The 20,469-nt window shown below is 41.3% G+C and overlaps 2 protein-coding genes across 4 annotated transcripts in view; one reads left to right on the top strand and one right to left on the bottom strand.

Moving 5' to 3' along the window:
• Window positions 1–11,555, top strand: part of ITGB4 (integrin subunit beta 4) — a 30,530-nt gene extending 18,975 nt beyond the window's left edge. The window contains exons 22-42 of one of the 3 annotated variants that reach the window (XM_053452915.1): window positions 747–805; window positions 882–905; window positions 1,079–1,227; window positions 1,311–1,490; window positions 1,784–1,932; window positions 2,246–2,453; window positions 2,550–2,695; window positions 2,940–3,120; window positions 3,536–3,673; window positions 3,924–4,106; window positions 4,333–4,464; window positions 4,726–4,923; window positions 6,245–6,409; window positions 6,952–7,098; window positions 8,764–8,880; window positions 8,969–9,118; window positions 9,235–9,423; window positions 9,744–9,899; window positions 10,005–10,169; window positions 10,764–10,880; window positions 11,069–11,555. In XM_053452915.1, coding sequence (XP_053308890.1) covers window positions 747–805; window positions 882–905; window positions 1,079–1,227; window positions 1,311–1,490; window positions 1,784–1,932; window positions 2,246–2,453; window positions 2,550–2,695; window positions 2,940–3,120; window positions 3,536–3,673; window positions 3,924–4,106; window positions 4,333–4,464; window positions 4,726–4,923; window positions 6,245–6,409; window positions 6,952–7,098; window positions 8,764–8,880; window positions 8,969–9,118; window positions 9,235–9,423; window positions 9,744–9,899; window positions 10,005–10,169; window positions 10,764–10,880; window positions 11,069–11,208 — 3,093 coding nt within the window. In that variant the 3' untranslated portion in view covers window positions 11,209–11,555. The remainder of the gene's footprint in view (window positions 1–746; window positions 806–881; window positions 906–1,078; window positions 1,228–1,310; window positions 1,491–1,783; window positions 1,933–2,245; window positions 2,454–2,549; window positions 2,696–2,939; window positions 3,121–3,535; window positions 3,674–3,923; window positions 4,107–4,332; window positions 4,465–4,725; window positions 4,924–6,244; window positions 6,410–6,951; window positions 7,099–8,763; window positions 8,881–8,968; window positions 9,119–9,234; window positions 9,424–9,743; window positions 9,900–10,004; window positions 10,170–10,763; window positions 10,881–11,068) is intronic. The other 2 variants (XM_053452913.1, XM_053452914.1) reach the window with 2 other exon arrangements.
• A 1,189-nt stretch (window positions 11,556–12,744) lies between these two features.
• On the bottom strand, window positions 12,745–17,677 carry GALK1 (galactokinase 1). The gene is made up of 9 exons (XM_053453780.1): window positions 17,663–17,677; window positions 17,084–17,263; window positions 16,000–16,189; window positions 15,765–15,884; window positions 14,670–14,805; window positions 14,399–14,580; window positions 13,985–14,135; window positions 13,421–13,583; window positions 12,745–12,881 (listed from the first exon to the last, which is right to left on the bottom strand). The coding sequence occupies exons 1-9, from the start codon at window positions 17,675–17,677 to the stop codon at window positions 12,810–12,812; spliced, it is 1,209 nt and encodes a 402-aa protein (XP_053309755.1). The 3' UTR covers window positions 12,745–12,809.
• Between the last annotated feature and the right edge of the window lie 2,792 nt (window positions 17,678–20,469).

The following is a 20,469-nucleotide window of genomic DNA, read 5'->3' as shown; positions in this document are numbered from 1 at the left end:
CACTTAAGCAGGAGTTTGATCTCAACTCACTGATTTTACTATGCAACATGAAGGTCAACCCTGCCAAGATTTACTTGAGGATGGGTACCCTGCGTAATGGATAATCCAGTCAGTCTACTTATTTTTAAGACATTTCCTCAATTTAATATCACATTATGCAACGCATTTTCAGCCTATTTTGCAGGGTTTGCTTTGAAAATAAAGTCAGTGTGTTGAAAAACATACAAAAAAAATTACAGTGCATTAAAAATGATTGTATTTATTGGCAAACATCAAGACAGTAATGTTGAGAACATGTATGTAACTGAAAGGTTCAAAGAAAGAAAGAGACATAAATACATAAAAAGAGTGAAAACATATCATAACGCATAGACACAAGAGGGAGACCAGTGTTTAGGCATATTATGCTGAAAACATTACTGTTAGCAACAAAACCATTAATGGACATGCTCTTTTATTAGAGTTATTAGGTCACCTTAAAAAATGTGATGACATTGAAGTTGAAGTGTCGAGTAAGCCATGAAAAATATAATATTTTTTCCCAATCAGACCATTGTATATGCAGCAGGTGCTCTAATTTTGTTGTTGTAGGTTTCATGACAGAGATCATGTTGTGGTTCTCAAGTTAAGTCCATAAAGTCTGACCTACCACTTCCCGTTGCAGTTTTAAAGAGGGAATCCTCTGTCATGATCATGGTACATTTGAGGTATCAATGCTTGTTCTCATTGTCTCCATTGTTCCCTAGTTGAATGATGTGTATAAGGTGATACCGGGAACACACAAAGTGAAGCAGACAACTTTCCGGTAAGTACCTCAATGAACGTACCAATAAATCTCCAAAATATGCAGTCATGTGACTCTGTTTCTTGTCTCATAACAGGTTGCAGTCCAATGCTGGTAAGAGGTATGTAACATATTAGGACTTTTATGTCTCTTTTCCTGCTGCACTTTCTTTGTCTTCCTCTGTCCAACCCCTAAAACCGTATCCTACCTGCATGTTTTTCTCACTTTCAACTCTTTTAATTAATCTGCTGCTCACACATTCATGTCCGTATCATCTTCCCTCCTGATTCTTAGACAGGATCACACAATTGCAGACACGGTCCTAATGGCACCACGAGAGGCAGAGCCTGAGATCATAAAAGTGACAGAGAAACATGTGGCACAAGAAGCATTTCAAGACTTGAAGGTGTCCCCTGGATACTACACCATAACATCAGACAGAGGTGAGGGCACATACCTTCCTGTGAATATTTCTGTTTCGTTTTAGCTTCCTAACAATCTCATTGAACCTTTTTCTGTACACCAGATGCTCACGGACTGGTGGAGTTCCAAGAAGGTGTGGAAATGGTAGATGTCCGGGTTCCACTTTTTATTAGGGATGAGGATGATGATGAGAAGCAGCTTCTAGTGGAGGCCCTGGATGTACCCACGGGAACAGCTCGACTAGGCAGGAAAAATGTCAACATTACCATTATAAAAGAGCAAGGTGGGTACATAGGGCATCATATATGCATGCAACAATATATGTGCTCAAGAGCCTCACACATTACAGTATGTAGAATTCATCAGAGTGCAAGGCCTATCTTTTGCCACCTTTCTCTTCACCCTTTTTTTCTGTCCTACATAAAGAATTCACAAAATTCCTATATCTATAATAATAATAAGCTCTTACTATCTCTATGTAAATGCTCTCTGCTGGTTCTCAGATTTGTAGCAATAAAGTTATATGTATGATGTAATCAAGTATGCAGTTTGTATTTATGTTATGCTTTGTCACAGCAAAAAGTATTGTGAGTTTTGTGAAGCCAGCCTACACTTACAGCCGTCTGGACCAACTAGCCCGTGTTCCTGTTGCACGTGAGATCCTCCAAAGTGGCAAGACCCAGGTCACATACCGCACACAGGACCTAACTGCCCGTGAAGGCAAGGTGAGGAAAAGTGACAGTAATTATACTTATATCTTCATCGTTGTATGCTTCTACCAGGTATATATGTACAAACTTATGTTGTAGCGTAAAAGTATGTAGTCATTTGATGTACCAGTTTCATCTGTCTTCTCAGTCCCCTTGTGTCCCATTCTAAGTAAGTTATCTCCATGACACAAACATATATGGTATAAAATACATTGCTTTTCTTAAATAGTTGTATATACATTACTATCATGTTGATTTTGTGTTCATCTTGCTCAGTAATAATTCTCTAAAGTGTTTTGTTTTATAACTGTAATACTGTGTCTTCCAGGACTACACGTTCTCTGAGGGAGACATCACCTTCCAGCCTGATGACAATCAGGCGGAGATTCTAGTTCCACTCCTTGGACGGTCAGAAGTAGACACCCTGCTTGGAAACCGTCAGGTCAAGCAGTTCCTATTAGAACTTAGCAACCCAAAATACGGGGCAAAGATTGGCAAATACCCACAATGCACCATCACCATCGATGACACACCTGGTGAGCAGCACATTATTGCAGAATATAATCTCTGAGGCGAGCCATATTACATATGCACAATATGAACCATTTATCTTTTTCTTATACCTACCTCAGATGTGCAGAAAGTAGCACAGATTTCATCTGTCCAGTCCCCACGTGGAAAGATTGGAGCACCCATCAACCTGAATGCCCAGGCTATCAGTGCTCGGAAAATCCGTCTCAACTGGATGCCTCCAGCAGGCAAAATATCAGGATACAAGGTAGGAATGCTCCTCCGTATGATATAAAACCAACCATGGTTATCCTTTTTCCGTTCGGTGTAATTATTAACCTCTGTGTAAGAAACATTTAACCATTGTGTAAACATTTCTTAGTCTATAACGGCATAACAATTTTCCTCTATCAAGATAATATTTGAATACAACAATAAGCTTTTTGAAGAAGCAATAAACCAATCTTCCATACTGAACTAAGTATTATGAGATGTGTCTGTTGCCTGTATAGGTGAGGTATTGGATTCAAGGTGACTCTGAGTCGGACGCCACAGTCCTGGACACAAAGGTGCCTTCTGCTGAGCTGGAAAACCTTTATCCTTACTGTGACTATGAGATGCGGGTGTGTGGCTACAATGCCCTGGAAGAAGGTCCCTATACAGACATTGTAACCTGTCAGACTCTGGAGGAGCGTGAGTGCCACCTTTATCTTTGGGGATAATTAACATAGATAAACAATCTTGTCTTTCTTCAGAGATTATAACATCAGTAGACAGATTTTGCTTTGCTGGCTAGAAAAAGGATTATATTGTCTACTAAATTAGAATTCTGTCGTTTCCTCTGAGGACCCTCAACTCCATCTTCATCATTTTGCATCTTTATAGTTTGTCTTAAAGTGCATATATCCCTTGTAAGCCTTTGTAAACGAACTTCAAAAAAAAGTTAATAGAACAGTTTATTCTTTATATGCAGTATTTTTTATTTTATACTTTTCATTCACTCTATTTTTTTCATTTTTCTTTATTTGTGTTTTCTTAACCAACGTGATATCATTTTTGTATTTTTTCTTTGGTCTTGTTTGAAAACTAACTCTGAACTTCTATGCAGCTCCCAGTGAACCAGGCCGCTTGGCATTTAATGTCATCTCAAGCACGGTGACACAACTGAGTTGGGCAGAGCCGGCCGAGACCAATGGAGATATTACAGCTTACGAAGTAACCTATGGCCTGGTCAACGAGGACAATAGTAAGGAGCATTTGCAAAAATTATCCTGATTTCAGATTGTATCAGTTTATAGTTTTTCTGTTTGCATTAAAATTGAACACGAGATAAACTACCGATGATTACCGTTTGTAAATTAAACTTCATCCTCATAAATAGATTATTTGGTCTACAGTTTCTACAGTCTAGTGTCTCTAACATTTTTTCACTTTATTACTACTTTTCCAGACCATGAAGCATTGTTAAAAATACGCTTTAACGTGTTCTTTTGCAGAACCCATTGGACCAACTAAAAGGGTGCAGATTAACGACCCAAAGAAGCGCATGGTCCTAATTGAGAATTTACGTGAATTCCAGCCATATCGATACACCGTGAGGGCCTGCAACAAGGCTGGATGGGGCCCAGAGAGAGAGGCCACAATGAACCTGGCCACTCAGCCCGCACGCCCAATGTCTAGTAAGTGACTTCTGTAAGAGGAACATTATATTAAGTTTAGGAAGGCAATAAACATTGTTTGCTTAGCGACCCTGCTGCAATTCTGTGTATCACAGAGCATAATACTATTGCATTGCTAGTGGTATAGTTACTTAATTCACAAATCTGCTTCCGCAAAGATGTTTTTTCTAGAGAACCCACCTTTACTGCTGTTGTAACAACTATTTCCACTGTCTGCTCTCTGCAGTTCCCATTATTCCCGATGTCCCTATCATCGATGCAGAGGGCGGAGAAGAGTATGATAGTTACTTGATGTACAGTACTGATGTCCTACGCTCTCCGGTGGGCAGTAAGCGACCCAGTGTGTCTGATGAGTCAGGTGAGGATCACCCTACTGTGGACGTGAACAACTTTGTAGCTTGCGCTGATGCTTAATGGGTAAACTTTATCTGGAGATATAAAGATGTTTATTGTTTGCAAAGCAGAGCGACAGGCTCAGACTGCTGGCTGTTAGCACCACACTGCCATCCAGACTTGGGTTAGCGGAGCTAGCTCTCCCGAACCCACCTTTTCTTCCCATCTCTGTCTCTCTCCTTGAATCTGGTCCCCATCATATCTAAGCTACCCCTGTCCTCTGAAGGCCAGCGCTGGAAGTTCGTCCCGCTTGTGGGCTCAGAGTTGGACCTGCGACGAATCACCTGGAAAGTTCCTGCAGAGATCATACCGCGTCTGTCCGTTAGCAGTGTTCTGTCCACGGATACCGAAAGCACTCTGGACCAGCCTGTTAATGCCAACAGTTCTTTGACACGGAAAGGGACCATCCGTGCCACACCAGAAGGTGACAGCAGGATGGTGGGGGGGTCCACTGCTGTCTTTTACCTTCCCTCTTATACCACCATATAAGTGTAAAGTGCTAACAGCCTGTAGCTTGCATGGGCATTGCATGTTTGCTGGCCAGGTGGTGTGATTGTTAAGTTACTGTTACCCATGATTCCTCTATTGCCATTTAAAAACAGGTGGGTTGCCCTTGATTAAACATGGATACTCTGAAACACTGTCTCGATGGATGACACATAAAGACTTTAAAGCAGGGACCTTTGTTAATGTTTCATAAACTGTGAATTTGTTCCTTTTTTTTCTTAAATATTTATAGATTAACTATTATTATAATATTTAAAATAACCCAACCTTATTGGCATGTTGAACAATATGTTGTTGTGCTTGTATTTCTTATGAAAAGATATAAGATATCCAGGGTACAGGGATAAGAAGCTACCATGCAACCATAATACCAAAATGTCTAGGATTTGCATGGAAACATATTGGTCTGCCAATATGAGGTTCCTGTAATGAAAAACCACATTCTTGAATCCAGAATTGATTTTATAGTTATAATAAAAGAATAGCGACATTCTGTATTGTAATTTTTAACACATACATTAACAGGCATCAACATTAACACCTTCATAAAACATTATCTCTATATATTGGCTTGTTGTGGACAAATTATATCAAACGCACAACATGATCTAAAGAAACGAGGCACAACTTAAAGATGTATTTATTTGAGATACTCAGAAAATATATAATATTGTTCACTTGCGCGATCTAAAGTCGGTGTCCTGGTTTGGTGTGGGGTCTTGCTCCCATTAGTGAGATGGTAGTGGGTTCTATGTCCTAACATTTACATGTGAATGAGAAATCTTTTTCTACCTTTGTGTTTTCATTTGTCATGTTGTGGTCTCCAGCTAGTTTCAACGACAGCCGTAATGGGAACAATTAGCCTCATTTCACTGAATTCAAGCAGGGAATGTGATGAATCAGTAGAAAAATCATCAATAAATAGATTGCTGTGATCACACTAGTCCGGTTTTAAATGCAGGCTTTCCAACTCATTCTTCAACACCTATTATCCTTCTTAAATTATTTTTCCCCATTATCACTATATAATAGTAATAGTATAATAATGTAATGTATATGTTACTTGTTAAGGTCTGTCTTGAAAACATGTGTCCTGAGAACTAAACCTGAACATCTGGGTCAGGAGATAAAATTGAGGCCTGATTCATCTTGAGACCAGCGCATGGCCCAACCTGCCCCCTTACTGTATAGATTTACTTCTTTAACGGCAAACGTAATCATAAGTACATTTTCTTCAGAGCAACTTTTAAATGGACGTATGGACTTCACATTCCCTGGCTCTGGAGGCAGCCTGACTCGCACAATGGCATCCGGCTATCAGCAGCTCAGCCCCCATGTATCGCAGGAGACATACAGATTCGGCAGCACCAGCTCCCAGCACACAACCATCTCTTCAATACACGGTAAGATACCGTAATACAAGGAAGGTATTCAGGGATTAGCTTCCCCCTTTACAGAAAGAAAATACCACCAATAATATATTATTATTATTATTATCATTATTATTATTAATAATGAACATTTAATGGACATTCATACCTCCCTACCAGTTAAATACTAGCTCAGACTCATGGTGTTATTGTTGTGTTTGTTGTGTTCCTTTTCCTCCCTTTCACTTTTTTATTACCTTTTGTTCTTTGCTTCCTCTGCTAGTACCCAACTATTTGTCTCAGCAGGCAGCCTACCTTCAACTTGACTTCTATGTTGTATTTTCTTTGGTAATTTTCTACTTTTGTAGGCCTTGTTCTTTCTGTTCCTATGTACCATGTTTCACTTATCCTTCATGCCCCCCCCAAACACTTTCTCTTATCCTTAAGATTTTTACATCATATATCTTTTTCTTTGTAGTCCTCTGTTACTTTTACTGTTTGTCTGCTCTACTTCATGTGATATCCACCCCTTCCTCACAATCTCCTGCTGTCTCTTTTGCCTGCCCTTCCCGCAGAGCGGGTTGACGGGTACCTCCCGCCTGTGCAGGAGTACCCTGGGAGAAGTCTTGCGGGCCTACTGGTGAAGGGATACCATGGCAACTGCACAGCCCGGGACTCAATAGTAATGGCTGACAGTCCCAGAATGACGCACTCGGTGATAGGTACCATGGAAGCATGTCATGTTCATGCTGATTCATCATTCATTCCATGGATGCTTAATCCCTTCTGCGCTGAACCTGCGATCAGTGAAAAGCAATTGCTTGCAAGGGTTTGTGCTGCATTCTGCATTGATCATGAGTATACCCAGCCTAGCTATATGTTATAGTGAAAAATAACAATTATGCATAAAGTGAGAACCATAATCCTTGTTGGTTTTTTGTATATGGGGCAGCTATTGGAGCTACCTGATTATAGGGTAGCACCATCACTACTACTCTGTCTTCACATCAAAATAATGGACAAAGAACACTTTAAGCAAGTCTGTGAGGAAGCATTACAATTATCACACAGGGAAACCGATACTGAGGGGTATAAAAACGTATACTCAGTATTCATGTTAATGCAGCACGATAATATTCATTAGTGTCTGGCGCATGGATCGCTGCTTTTACACCCTTAACATCAGAAGAGTCTGCAGGACATGACAATGGACTTCTTTACCAAGGGTCAGCCAACAGGGAGCCTTCCAAATGTTGTGGGAGTGCAACTCCCATAATGTCATGTGCTGACTCAGCATCATGAGAGTTACTGTTCCACAACTCCTGAAGTGACACATGTTGGCTTCCCACACGTAGACTGTAGCTAAAACATGAGGTTCTACTCTTTGAAAGAACTTTTTGAAATTCTCAAAGGGAAAACTTTTTGAATGTCATTTGAATGCAAATTACCAGAAATTTAATAATGTAATGTGCTATTTTGCAGCTGGTGGGGGGATATTTTAATTTTTAATGGGGGGATAGTTTAATAATTCAGAAGGACATTTCCACAGCAGTTTCAAATATCTAAAGGCATCACGGATTTACATGTCCAGTGGTATATTATTGCACTGGTGTATCAGACAATATACAAAAACTCCTAAAAACTGCTGTTTTGGAGTGTTTCTGTGGTAAATGATTAACATAGACTATAGAATTGTATGTAAAATTGTTACATAATTATCTTTTGGCTACAGTCTCGTGTATGGTGTTTATATGTTTTGCAGGCCCATCTGATAGTAAAAGTGCTAATTTGTGTTCAAGCCTCATAAAAACCTTTTCACCCCACAATTGTTTGCTCACCCAGTGCCCCCTCTCCCCATAGCCAGAGAGACCGCTGGATTGACTGCCGGTGTCTCTGGACAGGGAGGGCCTAACCTTGAACCGCTGTAACAACCCCATCCACAAACACTGGACCTGGCCATGCATGTTGGTCCTGAGCTTGCATCCTGCTGCGGCACACAGATGCTCCTATAAGCTTTGCTGGTAATTGTAATGAGCTTGGTCACCGCGGGGAGCCTCGTAATTAAAAGAAAGAATTCTAGCAGCTGCTGCAAAATGTTTGTGAAGCAAATCTCTTAATCGGTGATCTGTTTCATGAAGATGGGGCTCAACTTCAAAAAATAGTAATAGGGGATTGGCCTTCCTGCTTGACAAGACGTTAGGCACATTGGAGGTGTTCACATTGTAAAAGTCACCTCCTATTTTCATCTGCCCTATTTAATCTGATAAATATGTTTTCAAACCTATACCAATGACGTATGCTTGCAATGCAAAGAGCCCCAGCTAGGCCTGCTTGTACCGATCACCATAGCCCTGTAGCATTATCTTTGCTCTTTTCACACTGTGCAGGTGCATCAGGACAGAGTAGACTCGGGCTGCCTCCACTTTCGGTCGGAGGTGGAAGAGGACGCACTCACTCTGAGGACGTAAGGGATGCACTTAGCAGCCTAGATGTGGCCTTACAAGGTAAGTAACCCCAGATCGACCTAAAAAATGTGAGTGGTAATGCATCGCAACAGCTGTACCCACCTAAATATACTTTCTCTCTGACCAGATGCACGCCTCTCTCCTGGGATCCCCGATACCCCAACTCGTTTAGTGTTCTCCGCGTTGGGACCCACTTCTTTAAAAGTGAGCTGGCAGGAACCTCAGTGTGAAAGAGAGGTTTTGGGGTACAAGGTACATTACCAGATGCTGAACGGAGGTAAGTGGCCCTAAGAAAGTGATTCTTCATAATGTTTAGAAATGCACAAGAAATAGCTCGGAAGTGCTTTGTACATGCAAGTTCTATCATGCTAACCCATTTAATTCCCTCTCCAGGCGAATCCCGAACCATCGACATCCCTAATCCTCAGGAAAACTCCGTGGTAGTGGAAGATTTGCTACCAAATCACTCATACATGTTCAAAGTCAGGGCCGGAAGTGAGGAGGGATGGGGACCAGAACGTGAAGGTGTCATCACAATTGAGTCACAGGTGGATCCTCAGAGTCCACTAAGCCCTGTCCCAGGTACCTTACACACAAAGCACATGATGAAAACTTGTTATTCAGCTATATACCCTTTCTTTAAAATGATGCCACTCATGTATCAATAATGGGTGTCTAGTCCATGGATCTGTTACATTAGTTGAAAGTTGCACCACCTCATCTTTCGAGGATTAATGATCTTCAAGATGACATTGGGGATTTAAAGTGTGTTTTCTTTATCTTGTCTTATCAACCTGATAATAGTGACGGTTTTTCCTTTTAATTCAAAATAATATGGCATAATGGCACAAAAAAGGCTGCTGCTCTGCAAATGGCCACTTTGATTGTCTCCCTTTTGACAGGTTCTCCCTTCACCCTGAGTACACCTAGTGCCCCAGGACCCCTCGTTTTTACTGCCCTCACCCCAGACTCCCTGCAGCTTAGTTGGGTACGGCCCAGAAAACCCAATGGAACTATCCTGGGATACATGGTAACCTATGAAATGCTGCATGGAGGTGGTAAGTGTGCACATAGAGTTAAGGCACAACCAATTAATAATGTATGATTTAAAAATATAATAAAAGCAAGGGGCGCTTTAATGAATCTGTGTGCATCTATCTCAGGGGAACCCCGGAACATTTATGTTGAAGGTGATAAACCAGAGACGACCCTAACCGTTCCCTCACTAAATGAAAACCTCCCTTACAAGTTTAAGGTGCAGGCGAAAACTACACAAGGATTTGGGCCCGAGAGAGAAGGCATCATCACCATTGAATCCCAGGATGGGGGTGAGTGGCAGAAATATTACACGTCATTACAACGCTCTCCCTCCACTTCCAGGAACAAATGGAACTAAATCCGTCCAGCATATTATAACAAAAATAAATACTTATTTCCATCCAAGAAGACACTCCAAAGGCACAAAAGCATCACCTAGCGTGTTTCAAGCTCCCTTTCAAATGTTTTTTTTGAGGGACACACATTTTGCTGACTAGAATGTGGAAAGTGTGACCCTGCCATATGTGGGATATTTAACGGAGCTCCCTATTCCCTTCTGTTTGTGAATACACTGCGGTGCAACACAAAAAGGGCATTAGAAATATCTGTAAGGGTCGCTAATTCCATTAATACATATAATTACATATAATTACTCCAGCATGATATTTGGCGCTGTGTCACCCATGCTCTCACATCACCTCTGCTGGAGTTTGAATGCTCCCGGGTCTGATAATAAGGTGTATTTAGAGAGAGAGAGAGCAGAATTGGTGGTAACAGCGGATAGAAACATTTCACTTCTAAAGTTCTGCTTCCCTGCCGCGCAGATTCTAGTTTTCCAGTAATAAAACCTTCTTTCATGCTCGTTTCCTCCTATTTCCCTACAGGAAGTTTCTCTCAGTTTCGGGGACAGCAGAGCACACGACGAGAAATGTTCACCCTTCCGACAGAGTACAATCAGAGCACGGTCACCCACTCCACGCTCACCGAGCCCTACTTTACAGGTAAGCTCAAGGGTCATCAGCATCATGACTTTTCTATGAAAACATTCCCCGCCGCTCTGTGCAGGCAGTAATTCTTTATGGTTCCTGCGTTGTGCTTTCATTGCCTGTCGCCCCCATGTGGCTGAATATAATATTCTGTGTTCTATACCATTATCATAATAACCCCGGGTGTCTTCTACCTCTTCTAGATGGCATGTCTGTCACCACTAGACGTATGGAAAGCTCTGGAGCTTTAACACAGCAGGTCACCAAAGAGTACGTGACACGGACCATGGTATCTGGTGGTTCCCTTACCCGGCAAGTGGATCGCCAGTTTTATGAGGCTTGAGTGGATGTGCATGCTTGAGCGTCATTCTAGCCAATCTGGACAATGAGTCATGACACTTCTTTTCATCTGTGTGGATTACTCTATCACCGTTGCCTTCTAATCCTTTTCGCTGCTGCACAAGTATGCTATGTGCTTTTGCTCATGCGACCCTGCCTTATGAATCCAAGAAAATCTTGGTATTACAATTTTAGAAAAGGGAACATACTGCTAAGATTGTACTGTTAGTGAAATATCAGTCACTCTAGAATCATGCGATATCTTTTTTTGTTACAGTATGATCAATGAATGTCCTTTAAATGCTGCCCAAGGCATGCTATAAACCAAATTGTATTTAACTATTTTATGTAAATAAACACTTGCCATTTTAATCACTGTGGGGTAGATAAAACATGTTTTAGGATTTTTTTTAAGACACATATTCCAAAGGGGGATACATATACATTAATTATCCGGCTATTCGAAGGACTGCTTTAGGGATCGTTGTTTTGTAAATTTTAATCATCGTACTGGCAAGTTAAAAATAGGGAGGTGTGGGCCAAACGATGTACTTACCTTCAGAAGCCGTAATCTATCGTAAACATTTCTTTTGGGAGAGCAATTATAACTTTGTCTTTCATAAAGTGAACGTCACCAAGTTCGCCTTGGAGGCAAATCTTCCCGGAATAATTGAAAGAAGGGTTTCCTTCCAATTAAATGCTGGCAGTTAACTAATCCAGTAACAGTCAGCAGAAAGACTTAAATAAACAGCATGCAGGTGTAACCAGCAGACATTTTGTGCAATGTATATAGGTGCTTTAATTCAAACTACAATGCACTAGACTCTGCTGTAAATCTATTTAAAATACATTGGGCCAAACTCATAAAGGCAAATTTTGACTACTCATGGGGTAGTGATTTACTACGGCGACTCTGCCATATTCACCACTTTACAGCAGAGCTGCTATCATTTTTCCCCAATATAAATATGGCCTTTGTAGTTCTTAAAAAAAAAAGATAAACACACTATTTAGATAACGTCTCTCTAGTATGATTTGAAATTAAGGGCAGTGTTTGGTTCAACCAAGACACATCTGGACAACATGTGGTTCTTCAAGTTTAATTTAAACCCCCCATCATCAGCTGATGATTGTGGGAGTTGTAGTTCAAAAGCAGCTGAATGGGCTCAGGGTCCTTATCTCTAACACCAAGGTAAAAAAAATCACTGGAGAAAAGTTCTGGAATAAGATGCGATTTCTTGGTAAGACTACATAAATAGTAATATGGACATTGGTGAGTTTGTGGCAGATGATGCAAACAAAGACAGACAAAAAGAAATAAAAATGATTTTTTTTCTGGCTGTAAAATCAGGCAAAACAATAATTTGTTGATTAAGAGCAAACAAGACAATGTTGAAACACAGAAACATAGAATTTGACAGCAAATAATAATCTAGTCTGCCCATTTTTCCTGATGTTGGATGGAGAGGGATAGATTTTCAGATGTGGGGGTTAAAAAAACCTTCAAATTTGGTACAAACGTGGCGATAGTGACTAGATGTGTACAGAAATAGTGTGTTTATTTCATATTAGGAATGGTGGGCTCGACACACTCCATGCCCACTGCTACAAGGACAATGTTCCAGCTCCTGCTGAAGGTTTGGTGATGTAAAAAGTAGGCGAGCCTCTAAATTTCTCCTGAAAAAAACCACAAAGAACAGAATTAATGAATTAGTGCAGAACAGGGACAGGGGATCACTTGTTTAATTCTAAAATGGTTCTCAAGGTGTCTTTTGCTTTTTGCTTTGTTTACAAACTATTGTCATCTGTAAAGCTGGTTAACTCTTTGTAATAAAATACAATTTCATAGAAATGTACTGTATCATTTATTGCATTTTTCTATTGGAGAACAACGCTATCACACAATGTATCATCAAGTTGTAAGTGCATTATACATGTCCCATGATCATAGAGTAAAATAAACAATTATCGTAAATTACAAAAAAAAAATAAACAAATACATGACACTAAAACAGCATTCCACATATGCTTTGTTACTTATGATTAACCATAAATTAAGTTTAAAGGGATACCAGCGGTCCTAATGCATATGAAACTTGTGTTCACGGTGTCCCCCTTGCAGATGCATTAAGTTTTTAATCTTTGAAGAATTAAAATTGTTTGTTGACTCAATTTTGGAAATCTAGTTAGTAAATTGAGGGTGAAACCGGTGTTACCTGGATTAATTCTTTCGCCCTCTCTGCGGCAGAAGCCTCCAATAAAGTCACTGTGCAGCCACCAAAACCACCGCCAGTCATTCTGCTGCCATAAACGCCAGGGATCTCCAAAACGATGGCCACCAGTTCATCAAGTTCTGGGCAGCTAACCTCATAATCATCCCTAGAGAGGTAACACAGACTGGGAGTTAGGCACCAGAAATCGGACTGATGTGGCTGTGTACAGGAGAGAGGGAGAGAGATTAATTTCTCTATCCCTGAGATATACACATTTTAAGTATCTGTGGCACCCTGATGAAATGTGAGTGCATAAAATATCAGGATTAAATAATCAAAAGTTGCAAAAAAAATAATTTATATGCTCTGCTTATTAGCAATATCGCTAAACCGCACAATATTTTTATTGTTTCTATTTGTGTTTCATTTTTGGGTGTTTGAGGAAAACACAGGTACTGTGCTGAGTAATTCACTATGAGATAACTAGTTTGCATTTTCACTTTTTTCACTCATCTCTTTTTATTGTCAAGCCTTTCCTGATTCTTTGGGTATGTGACCATGTCATACCTGAGAGAGTTATGGCTCTCAACCATTAGCGTACCAAACTCCCTGTAATCTCCTCTCTTCAAAGCTTCTGCTGCTTTACTTGTTCTCTCTATCTCAGCGATGACATGACGCGCCCGTCTGTAACACTCCTCACTTAGACTTCCCTTCTTTGCTGTGAGAAAAGAAAAAAAAACAAACAAAAAAAAACATCCACAAAAGTCACAGCCATGTTTTTAATGATGATCCAAAAAAAAAAAAAAAAAAAGCACACGCTCCCTTTAAATCCCATGCGTACATTAGATGTTAAAACAATTCTACCGTTCTAGGGGTGAAAGTTCCAAGTGATGTTGGGCTACTTTACAGTGCTTTTGTATAGTCTTTTGTGAAAGGAAGGTTAAAAAATGTTTTCTGGGTAACAGCCTGGCAAATGCTTACCCTCCAAATCCCCAAGGTTGGCATCTCTCAATGTGTCTTTTCCAAGAATCTTTGCTGCCTCCTCGCACTGCCTCCTCCGTGCTGGATACTCGCTCCCTGTAAGCTCATGACGTACATTAGAATTGGTTATCAGTACTGCTAATCCAGGATCCATCAGCGGCAGGGGCATAACCTCTAGAGACCTGGACCACAGCATAGGCAGTTGAATACCATTAGATTTTAAAAGGCGTCCCTTTGAATGGTGTTTGCTCTCCTAGAATCCTTGACTTACCTGCAGTCAATCAAAAGCGCGTGTCCTTCCTTTCCCAAAACAGAGATAAACTGGTCCATGATTCCACATGGTACTCCGGGAAATGTGTGTTCAGCTTTCTGACATGCAAGCGCTTTCTCTATGGGGTCGCTATTATCTGTAGAAGCAAGACAGCCCACATATATTATTTTTGTTCACTGTATATGTTTGTAAATACAGACGCTGTCATGTTGTATGAAAACAAAGTATTAACTTTCATTTGATATGCTGTATATCATACAGTCACTGGCCACTTTATTAGGTACACCTGTTCAATTGCTTGTTAACACAAATAGCAACTCAACTCAAATGGCAGCAACTCGATGCATTTAGGCATGTAGACGTGGTCAAGACAACTTGCTGAAGTTCCAACCGAGCATCAGAATGGGGAAGAAATGGGAATTAAGTGACTTTGAACGTGGCATGGTTGTTGGTGCCAGACGGGCTGGTCTGAGTATTTCAGAAACTGCTGATCTACTGAGATTTTCACACACAACCATCAAGAATAAGAAAAATATCTAGTCAGCGGCAGTTGTTTGGACGAAAATGCCTTGTTGATGTCAGAGGAGAACCAAGGTATCCAGAATACCATCTCTGAGCGCACAACATGTCAGGAAACTGAGGCTACAGTTCACATAGAAACACCAAAATTGGACAATTGAAGACTGGAAGAACGTTGCCTGGTCTGATGAGTCTCGATTCCAGCTGCGACATTCAGAGGGCAGGGTCAGACTTTGGTGTAAACAACATGAAATCAGGGATCCATCCTGCCTGGTATCAATGGTTCAGGCTGGCGATAGTGGTGTAATGATGTGTGGGACATTTTCTTGGCACACTTTGGGCCCCTTAGTACCAACTGAACGTTTCAAGCACCTTATAGAAAGTATGCCACCAAGAATTAAGGCAATTCTGAACGCAAAAGGGGGTCCAACCCGGTACTAGCAAGGTGTACCTAATAAAGTGACCAGTGAGTGTGTGTGATATGTATATATATATATATATATATATATATATATATATATATACACATAAAATCAGTTGCACTCACATATTAAACACAATGGTTGTGACATGTACCTGGACATAGCTGCTGCAAGAAAGTATATGTAGCCACTTCTAGAGAAGCAGAACTTGACAGTCCCCCACCCAAAGGTACGTTGGATGCAATCACAGCATTAAAACCAGGAACAGGTCCAGCTGGTGAGATAACACAAAAAAACACATTGACAATGGTGTACATGGTCACAGTGTTATAGAAATCACTTGAGATGTATACAAAAATGTTTTATCCAAGGAGAACGTCCTCTCTGACCTCTATAGTGCTGTATCACTCCCTTAACATAGTTTGACCACTTTGGGGACCCTGGTGTGAGAGATCTGCCTTCTCTTGGAGCTTCAAACTCCACTCTGTGAGGTTCATCAGCTCCATCAGCCATGGTTATGATGCAAATCTTCTCATCATCTCGAGGACTTCCGACAATTGCAGTGAAGAGAGGAAGGGCCTATAAAGGAACGAGGAATCACAAATATAATGATGTATAACATATATAGTATACTACATAGTATCACAAACAGATTGACTTGGTAATAACCTTTGACATTATTCGTGTCCTAACTGTTCCTTACCTCAAAATATGTCCAAATCATCCGCCCTAAAACTAGACATACAACACATAACAAAATTCCCTTCATAGCACACCCTTCACAAAGAAATAATGCTGTTTCAATGTCATTTGATGTCACACCACCCTATGGCAACCACATGTTCAAAGTTACTACCAAGCATTGTTTTCATCTGAGAAGAAAGCGTTGTTATATAGACAGTGCGGGATAGAAGCGGCTGACAGCTTTCCGCTAATCTGGTCAGAAACCTGCCAGAATGCCTAGACTGCTGAAGTACTGTGCGGGCGCCTATAATAATGATCCTTTTTTGGCATCCACCAAAATTACCCTTTTTGAACCCAAACTCCGCCACCCACCATTTTGGCTTGGCCTTGGAGACTTTTAAAGTCATGGACTAACACCTTTATTAATAATATATATTCTTTTATTTTGTATACTTCTTCTTAAGACAACAAACTTTATTTTTTTAAAAAAAAACAAATTTTCCATTAGTTTAAGGAGCAAAGTTTGGTCAGACTGCTGCATACAGACTACTAAAGTAACAGGATCCCACATTCAAAAAGTTATATCAGTTTATTCACACGGCTTCATTCAAACATAGACGGTCACCAAGGGTTACAAGATATGCTGCTGTTTCCTAAATACCACCGCAGCTCGCCTCTCACGTGACAGGGGGTGCTGATCACGTGACACGCCGTTCGCCGTCACATGACGCACGGCAATGGTGACCTGCACTATTTATACAAGATACCGCTAGGCTCTCGTATTCTCACCATGGGCAGCACGAATCCCCCATTATAGTCAGTGTGCTCTCCGATTAGATTCACCCTTCCGGGAGCGAAAACTCCGATCTTGGGCTCAGTTCCCCCAAAACACTCTCTAAACACCCGCCGAGCTTCTCCAACATGAGCAGACATCTTGTCAAGCTGACGTGCACACTTCCGGGTTTGGCTCTAACCCGCCCCATCTCCTGTAGGTAAAGGATGAGCAAACCCATACTTTATGCATTACCAAGTTATAAAAGTTATACTTTATTACGTCATTAAGAACTAATTGTATGGGTGTAATACTATAGTCACTATATAAGCACGCAGCAGACACTGGTACATAGGGATAGCAATGGGGCCAACCTCAGAAAACCTCTATCAATGGGAAGCACAGTGTAAGTTAATGCCTGTCCTACCAGGTAGCTATGTAAAAAATGGGTAATTTTATTAGGAAAAGCTCAATAACGTTCCGAGCCATTGGACATGCGTTACAAAATGTTTAAAGCCTCTGGGTATTCTTGTACCACCGCTTAGGACACTTTATACCCCTATGCCGGATAGAGACCATTTACATGCGATTCCTACATCCTTTGAGAACATCTCCGGATATGCTAAGGAATTGGTATATAATATTGTGTTTATTACTCCTTCACCGGGGAAACCATTGAAATCCGCAAGATGCTGAAAAAAAGAGAGCCTGAGACAAATCACACCGCAAAACTGACTGCTATCTGTTCTGTGAATAATTAGGTATAAATGGCAGCATACAAACTGCTGATAACGTGGCACTGCCCGTTGCGGGATTATTGTAAAGACTCTATAGTCATTGGAGATGTGAAGGAGCAGAGGGTTCACTCCTGTCTATACTGGCCCACACTGGCTGGAAATTACTACCGTTATCTGAAACATCGTAGCGTGTCCACTATCCTATCATAATAACTAGTCACAAAAACCCTTCCCTTACCTATACCTTTACTTAATATTCCCTAGGACCTTTCTACAATAGGGTGACTACATTTTCCATGCTATAATATTTCAGATATACCCATTTCTACCCATTGAATTGTGTTCTCTGATGTTGGATAATGGATCAATATTTATGACTCTTTTGGTGCATTCTTTCTTTTTTACCGAGTGGAAAGGCTATGGTATATTTGGAGGTCCTGATTACATTAACCAATGCCTTTTTTCCTTTGTGAGTGCAACAGTTATTGGGGAGGGGTGTACTGTATTGCACTATTTTTTTCTTTTATGTTTTTTATTTTTAAGATATGTTCGCGAGAATTGCCAGACTTGGAATACATTGCTACATCAGGTTCTGTTTTTCATTATTAGATTGCGCCGAGCGCACTTTATCAGTGTTTGGATTTGTTTGTACTTGGTATATGTGGGAAGGGAAACCACATTGACAAGGTGCAGCTGGTGTTGTGAATAGGTGCTGGGATAGTCTCTTTTGGTGATTTTGTCAATTATATATAATTCATGCCAAAACAATAGTCGGTTATGCCTTTTGAAAAAAAAATAAAACATTAATTTACTCCGCTATACAGAAAGTGGTGGTCAACATTTTGGCTAAGCCTTGCAGCTTTTATCAAGGCCTTTTTCTAGATGCCGTCCTAATGACGAAAATAGCAGTGGGTAGGCTTGATCCTGAAGCAAGGACCACACCAGGGTAAATATCCTTTCCACTATTTATATGCCGCCAGCAGAGGGAGCGCTCGTGGGAGAGGATCCCTTGCCTGCTGCTTACCCGGGGACACCTACAAGGCTTTCATCCAGAAGTATTTCAGACTCTAACCAAATGGGAAACTCCACAGGTGGACCTTTTTTTGCCTTGCCTGTAAACAAGAAGGTGAAAACATTTTTTTTCCCTTTCGCCATGCGGCTGGGCAACCCTATTGGTTTAGACGCCTTGACGCAGATTTGGGATTTTTCCCTTGCATACACCTCTCCTCCTCTTCACTCATCTCCAGAGTCATCAACAAAATAAGAGAGGTCTATGGGTGGCCTCCGTCATTCTGGTTGCACCATATTGGCCCAAAAGGGTTTGATTTCCAAAACTGCTAAGACTAGCGCAGGTTTATCCGCTACATCTTCCAGTTATGGTGGATCTTCTCTGGAAGGGTCCTGTTTGTCATCGTGATCCAAGCACTTTGAAGTTATCAGTCTGGCTTCTGAAAGGCAAAACCTAGCAGGGAAAGGCCGGCAACAGCAGTCATTAACACTCCTTTGGCCAGCAGGAAGAAAGCAACATCCTTGAGATGTATAACAAGATTTGGAAGTGTTTTTTCCAGTTGGTTTAATTCTCTCCACATTTCCCAGCCCGGAGAAGGAACTTCCAGGTTTGTCTTGGGACAAAGTTGGCAATGGGAAGCTGTTTGTTTTTTGAAGCAAGCTTGGCAATAGGAGGCTGTTAGGGGACAAGCTTGGCAATGGTAAACTGGGGACAAATTTGGCACTGGGAGGCACACTGTTAGCCTATGTGGGTGTAAAGATGACAATGTACAAAAAGATGGAACTGGCAATTAACAAGCTGTTTGGGCACAAAATTGGCACAGTTAAGATGTTTGGGATGAAGATTGCCTGTTTTTGGAATAAAGTAATTTAGTAATGACAACTATAGGGCTGCAACAACTAATCGATGATAATCGATAATGAAAATCGTTGCCAACAAATTTCATTATCGATTAGTTAAATCGATTTTCATCCCTGCAGTTTTTTATAATCAATTTCATTCAGTGTGACTCACAGCAGTTACTACGTACCAGTACTTCCCTGCAGTCACTCTGACGATTGGCCCCGCCCCTTTCTTTCTCCCAGTCCCTCCATGCAGTCACTGTGATTGGCCCCTTTTCTCCTAGTCCCTCTCTGCAGTCACACTGCCGATTGGCCCCGCCTATTTCCTATAGCGTCCACACTGCTAAGACACCCATCTAACAGTGAGTATAACATTAATATTTGGGGCAGTTATGGATAATGGGGTGTATTGTGTCAGTGTACTGTGAAAGGGTCTGTGAATCTATGAGGGCACTATGGGATATCTGGAGGTATAAGGCATATCTGGGAACTCTCTGGGTCTGACCCGGAGATTGCCGGGTGTGCGCTGCTCCTCCTGTTCTCCGGGTCAAGACCCGAATCTTCCGGGTCATGGGAGCGGGGTCTTGACACGCCCCACTCCCCGCCCATTTTTTCATTGAAATGGGGGTGTTTCCCGCTGCCATCAGCGGGACCACCACCCCCCCACCCCCCCGAGGTCAGCGGGACCGCCCGCAGACGACAGTGTGCAGTCCTTGCCGCGTCCCGCAAGGGAAGGCTCCGGGTAGCTGAAGCCAAGAAGTTCCCAGGTATTCATATCTGTGGGTATAAGGCATATCTGTGGGTATAAGGCATAT

The sequence above is a fragment of the Spea bombifrons genome, chromosome 13, assembly GCF_027358695.1.
Source record: "Spea bombifrons isolate aSpeBom1 chromosome 13, aSpeBom1.2.pri, whole genome shotgun sequence".
Lineage (NCBI taxonomy): Eukaryota > Metazoa > Chordata > Amphibia > Anura > Pelobatidae > Spea > Spea bombifrons.
This window is presented reverse-complemented; position numbering and strand designations above follow the sequence as displayed.